General features: G+C 41.0%; 3 protein-coding genes across 17 annotated transcripts in view; all 3 read right to left on the bottom strand.

Moving 5' to 3' along the window:
• LOC107837196 (C-C chemokine receptor type 8-like) overlaps positions 1 to 6,000 on the bottom strand; it is a 38,186-nt gene that overhangs the window by 4,821 nt on the left and 27,365 nt on the right. The gene's annotated exons all lie outside the window — the stretch shown is intronic.
• Positions 1,811 to 2,728, bottom strand: LOC107837193 (C-X-C chemokine receptor type 4-like). Its single transcript, XM_016675803.1, has one exon. It carries the CDS (start codon positions 2,726 to 2,728, stop codon positions 1,844 to 1,846), a length of 885 nt encoding a protein of 294 aa, XP_016531289.1. The 3' UTR covers positions 1,811 to 1,843.
• Positions 3,016 to 6,000, bottom strand: part of LOC103144138 (clathrin coat assembly protein AP180-like) — a 28,003-nt gene continuing 25,018 nt past the window's right edge. For 7 of the 15 annotated variants that reach the window (XM_016675809.1, XM_016675810.1, XM_016675811.1 and 4 more), the window contains 4 exons: positions 5,356 to 5,417; positions 4,396 to 4,473; positions 4,208 to 4,318; positions 3,016 to 3,705 (listed from right to left, as the gene is read on the bottom strand). In XM_016675809.1, coding sequence (XP_016531295.1) covers positions 4,232 to 4,318; positions 4,396 to 4,473; positions 5,356 to 5,417 — 227 coding nt within the window. In that variant the 3' untranslated portion in view covers positions 3,016 to 3,705; positions 4,208 to 4,231. Of the gene's footprint in view, positions 3,706 to 4,040; positions 4,088 to 4,207; positions 4,319 to 4,395; positions 4,474 to 5,355; positions 5,418 to 6,000 lie in introns of all 15 variants that reach the window. The other 8 variants (XM_016675812.1, XM_016675815.1, XR_001663197.1 and 5 more) reach the window with 7 other exon arrangements.

The raw sequence follows: 6,000 nt of genomic DNA, 5'->3' as shown, positions 1-6,000 counted from the left end.
TATACAAACCAGATTTCAAAAAACTTGTGACACTAAACAATTTGAATAAAAACTGAATGCAATGATGTAGAGGTGCCAACATATAATTTGGAAGCGGATGGCAACAATTTGTTTTCTTTTAGTTTTGTTTTGTGTTTGAAGTTACTAATTTGTTTTTTTTTACTAATTTCTTTTGCATTGCATGTTTTATTTTATTTCTTTTGGAATAATTGAACTTGTCTGTCCTGTTTTCTTTTGTGTTTTGTTCCAGGGACCGAGTAGTGGGCCTGAAGCCTCGTTTTTAAAGAGAAATGTTTTAAAGAAATTGTTTAATAAAATATTGTGCACTGTTAAGTCTGTGTTCGGGTGAATCCTATAACTTCTAAAAAAATCTCCATCTGCTGGTCACACTTGGCGTTGTCGGCAGGATGCACCATTGAATACACATTTTTTTTTTTTTTTTGTGCGTGTGTGTTTTTGGTCTTGACTTCTTTCTTTTTATTTTATGGTGTAAGACAAGACAGCAGTAGCTATCTAAAGGAAAACTGACCTGTGGATTCCAGATTTATTTCTGTTTTCTTTTGGTGGTCTTCGCCTGCAGGTATGGAGGTGACGCAGCGGCCGGTGGATGGAGTGGGTCAGCAGGATGTGATGGCTGGGGGTTTGCCGGGCACATCTGCTTCCCTGGCTGTGGCTGGTGGTGTCATGCCTGCTGGCGCTGTAGCTGCTGGGCAGTTGGTGGTTGTGCCCAGGGACTGGCGTCCCATGTTCGCTGGTAGGACTGGCATTGGGATCAGTGAGTGGATTGAGGAGGCCCAATCGTGTATTTGGGCCCGCCATTTGTCAGTGACAGACGAGGCTTTCTTTCTCTTTGATCATTTAGAAAGGGAAGTCAGGGAGGAGATAAAGTACCGCACCAGTGCAAGGAGGAATGACCCAGCTAATGTTGATCAAGGGAAAACTAGCACCCACTGAGTTGTTGAGTCACAACTCAGGTGGGGGAATAGCAGGCTCGCAACTAGCAGCCGCGTCAGAATTGTTGGCATCTTGTTCAATTGTTGATGTTATGGGAGGTATCTCTGTGACTTGTTTGGTAGACACGGCGTGGTGTCGACATTCACTGAGAGCTGTTTTCAGGAAGATTTTGCATCATTGGGGCGTGATCGCCCCAATACATCATTGGGGCGATCACGTATTTGGTGGGCCCAAATACACGATTCGGCCTCCTCACTATCATTTTGTTAAAAAAACACAAGCAAGAAGTGACTTACAACAAAAGGTATTTGGATGTGTTGTCTTTTATTGCATCTAATTCGGACTCACATGCAGGCGGGGAGAGTGGACGATAGCATTCATTATAACAAAAACCAAAAGGAATGGGCAAACAGCATTCGTATACCAAACAAATGTTACTTATCCACAACCTTTTTAATGTGTCATATTCGTCTTTTATTTTTCTTTCAACAGTTAATACCACTTAATGCCACAATGGATTAAAATACAGTCACCTTTTTAAAATAAGTAACAGAGAAACATCCAGTGAACACTTGCGTGTTTTACAGTAAGCCTGTAAGACCCAGAGGCTGCACATGAGCAAATGTACCGACTGCTGCTGCATCAGAAATGACCCAAAGAGAGCTAAAACCCCATTGCACAAACTGTGTCCTTCACTATAACTTCTACTTGTGTTAAGAGACAAAATCAACTTTCTGGTTCATGCAATTGCAGAAAAAATGAAATAGAAATAGTAGAAGATGTGACATCAGTTTAAATGAAAAGAAACAAACTTATTTCAGTTTGGGGGTTTTTTGGAAAAAGTGACATTTGTCACTATCGTCATCAAAGTTCTGCAACTGTAGCAATGTCAGGTGCCCTCATCCGTATTGGGTGAGTTCTTTGTGCAAAAAGGACAGAATTTAGTAGAAATAAAAGCATACAAGAGTGGATTTACGGTACTACTGGCCATTGTAAATGACTTGACTACACTCCAACTGTCTGCACAAAACTTCAGGAGCTCCTTGTTTTTAAGAATTATCCCTAACACAGCCAGCATATTGACCATATGAAGTGGAAAAAACATAATAAAATTGCTTAAAATAATGCTAATAAGCAGCCTGCTTGTCTGTGGATTGTTAAAAAAGGCTGAACTCCTAACCTTCTTGTGGAGGGATATGTATGATAATGTGACAAGTGAAGATGAAGCAAGTCCAAACAAGATCTCTGTGAACAGCACAGCAAGCAACTGTGCCTCAGAAGAATAACGGGGTGCGCAGCGGATCCATTGTCCTTCTTTCGTTAGTTGTTCAGTCATCAAAACATAGATGCACAAAGTAAAAGCTGACAGCCAAAGCAGAAACACCAGCACACTTTTTGGTATATCGCACTTCCATTCACGCACAACAATAATGTAGCGCTGGATGCTCAACGCAGTCACAGTCATTTGGCTAACATAAACTGTAAAGTACACAAAGTATGATAGAACTTTGCAGGCTACAATGCCAAATGTCCATCCAAGGAGTAAGTTGTAAATCCACAGTGGAAGGGTAAGCAGACACATTAGATCAGAAATGGTCAGATTCATCATTAAACTCTGGGTCGTTCTGGACAGATGCTCCCAGTTAGGCTTGAATATAATCACAGCAATGTTTCCAGGAACTCCAAGTAGATAGCAGAAAGTTAATACCACTGCAGGGATCAGACCGCGTTGATTCCAAGAGTCCTGAGGTAATCCAGNATTATTAAAATGCATCCCAGATTGGTCTGTTGCATGCTTTAATGCAGTATCACTTCACACCAGCAGGGGGCGCCACAGAACACACTCCATTCAATACCATCTCTTTTTGACAGAGAAGTAAGAACAAAGTGCGGACATTTATGCGAACTTGCTCTTTTTCTTTAATTTAAAGTAACTAAAAATAAATGTATTTATACTTTTTTAACAATAAAGATTACTGAAAATATGTAAAATCTGTAATTTAAAGTAGTCTAAAATGCATATGTCAATTCAAACAGTTCACAATTTTTATTCATTTATTCTTTTTTTGCATGTTTCACACAATGTCAAAACGAAGGAAACTGAATGTAAAACAGAAAGCAGATGTGCTCAATTATAAGTCCGGATGAACAGTGCAAGTTCAGTCATGGTGCTTTTGTTGTCGTGAGGTTGACAGGTGGGAGGATGAATCCCAAGCTAATATGGGTACAAGCAAGTTAATGACATAAAACATCGCTCAGTACTGGTTTGGACATCAGGGGCAGAGGAGAGTGACTTAGGGGTTGGCGAGTGAAGCTACACTGAACACAGTCCACATTTAACTTTAAACACAGTCCTTGTCTGGTTGATGCAAAAAGAAACCAACATATTTCCACCATTCCAAGTCAGCTGATATGCTGAATGATTCTAAATACACATTTATTGACTTTTTTTTTTTTTTTTTGGTCATTTATTGTTCCATAGTATATTAAGTAAAGGTTAACACTGAAATACACACACACTCACACACATTGAAACATAACTCTGGTTTTCTGTATCTAGGGTTCATATTCACAGTTGTGCTACAACATTAGATAGGAAGGGAGAGTTTGTTACAAGAGTCAAGGCTGGTGGGGGGTTAGAGGGGAAAAGACCAAAGAGATGATGGCTGGCTGGCTGGCTGAAGAAGGGACTGGTGGGGTGAGGGGGTTGCAGACATCCATATCCACAGATCTCCAGACACAATGACAAACCTACAGAGGGGGTAGAAAAGGGAAGTTAGGACTGTAACATAACGAGAGAACCGGATTTACTCAAGTTTCTGTATTGCAAATTCAAGACTTATCCTGATGCACTTTAAGTTCACTTTAAAAAATAGACTTACTCATCTTTAATTGTTTTGGGCTTTGACCTGATCTGGAATTCAGATTTATGCCTTTATATTTAGAACTTTAACTTCCATCTCATCCATCTCTAAACAGACATTTTCTAAAGAACATTAATAAGTACAGAAGTAAACTCACTCTTCCACTCCACAGTAGCTGATTTAGGTTTGTGTTATGATTTCATGCAAAACTATTCCACTAACCCCAAATTACCATGAGTGCTGGCCTCATCTGCTGCACGAAACATGATCTATTATGTGGTAAATAATGGAGAGTGTTACACTAGTGCATTGCAGGTAATATTATTTACACACGCAAACATACACACGCATTTATGAAGAGCTGATATACAAGTACTGAGCACGCCTACCTTGGGGTTAATGGGTCAGGCAGTCTACATGAAGTCCTTGATATTCAGGTCATCCAGAGCGTTCCTGGGTGGTGGGGGCTTTCTGGGGCTTTGGGCCATTCCAGGAGACATCTGTAAACACGTCTGATTTTAGCATTAACCCTTGCTTTGCAGGTTTGTAACTAGTAACTCAATTAGGACCATATTACCGGTGCCCCCGGGGTCACTCCTGCAGCAGGGAAGCCTGGCCTGGCCATGGGCATCATTGGTGCTCCGGCAACTGGTGCCTTAGATATGGAAAAATGGAGGGATAAACAAACAATTACACAGAATGTCTGCCATCTGATGGCGGAGGGAGGGACACCTAAGTAGCTGATTGTCCATCAATAGCCGGTAATGCCCAGATGGAACATTACTGGACTGGAACGGAATGGCTATCTTACCATGGTGAAGCTGGGGTAAGTCCCCAAATAAGGAGCAGGACCCATGGGAATGGTCTAAAGGTGTGGAGGGAATGGGACGGAGATGGAGGGTTTGGATGTTACTATACTCGATATAACATAAATGAGAGATGCCGCAAAACCACCACATAACAAAAATGGCTACAGGATGTTTTGATGCTTCACAAAAGTGAGGCTTAAGACAGACAAAACAGCACAGCACACGAGAAACGAAGATAAGCCCGCAACACAAAACCCTTACTGCTACTCTTTACTGACACGTGTATCATGGAGGGAATATGTTTGCCAAAAGAGCAAGTGTGTCAATAAAGAGTCGAGCTATACGAAGTGAATTCAGTGACTCAATCAGGCTTTAAGTTGTATTTATTTTAGAGCATGAGAAGTTGTTTCCAAGCAACAACTTCCTAATTTAGTCATACCATTTGCCTCTTCATCACTCTCCAGTACACGCATATTAAAAAGTTATTTTCCCCCAAAGTTCAAATGAAACCTTCCTGAATTTGTAGTGCTGCATGTGAAACTAGCAGCTCTGCTTTTCTAAATGTGTACCATCGGGTAACCCTGCATCCCCCAGGCGTTGCCAGCCCTCTGAGCAACGCCTGGGTACTGGAGAACAAAATGAAGGCAATGCTTTGAGATTGCTGCTACAGGTGCGCCCTATCTGCCATGCGGGTCCACTCCATGCTATTAGACGCAGACAACATTTACCATGGGTGCACCCCAACTCGGGGGAGCTACCTGAGGAGCCGCTGCAGTTCCCATTGTGAGGTCTTGGAGAAGGAGAGAGACAGAAAGAGAGAGGTTCTGCAAAATCACTGCTTTCATTTGCACCACTGGAGAAATCATACAACCTAGAGTGAATGTCTTCTGGTCTTGTTGCAACTTCATCAGACTTTTCTATTGTCCTCTAAGGCTGAGAGGATTTTTGTTAAACCTATGTCATTCAAGCACATAGAGTTTTTTAATGTTGTTGTGTTTTATGTATTACAAAGACACAATTGACAGCTATTTTATTGGCTTTGGTACCACTTCTCTCTAAATCAGGTCATCACAATCAAAAGGGTTTCAACAGAAAGCAATTTGACTTGTTTTCTTATTCCTTAAATGCCCTTTGTCTCATCTAACAGGCCTTTTTAGTTCTGAACATGGGCATGTTGCAGAACTGAAAAAGCCTTTTGGTTGAGACGTGAAACATATTTCAAGAGAAAAGGAAGTGCGACTAAAGCACTAGAAACATTTTATTAACAGAATCTATAAAAGTAGCAAAGATATTGCAGTTCAAAGATATGCAAAATAGTAGTGTACTACCAACAAGATGGTTCCCAGCTACAACCCATAGCTAAATCACTTGAG

Source organism: Poecilia formosa, unplaced genomic scaffold (genome assembly GCF_000485575.1).
Source record: "Poecilia formosa unplaced genomic scaffold, Poecilia_formosa-5.1.2 Scaffold122, whole genome shotgun sequence".
In the NCBI taxonomy this organism is placed as follows: domain Eukaryota; kingdom Metazoa; phylum Chordata; class Actinopteri; order Cyprinodontiformes; family Poeciliidae; genus Poecilia; species Poecilia formosa.
Note: the sequence above shows the minus strand (reverse complement) of the source record. Positions and strands in the feature narration are given on the sequence as shown.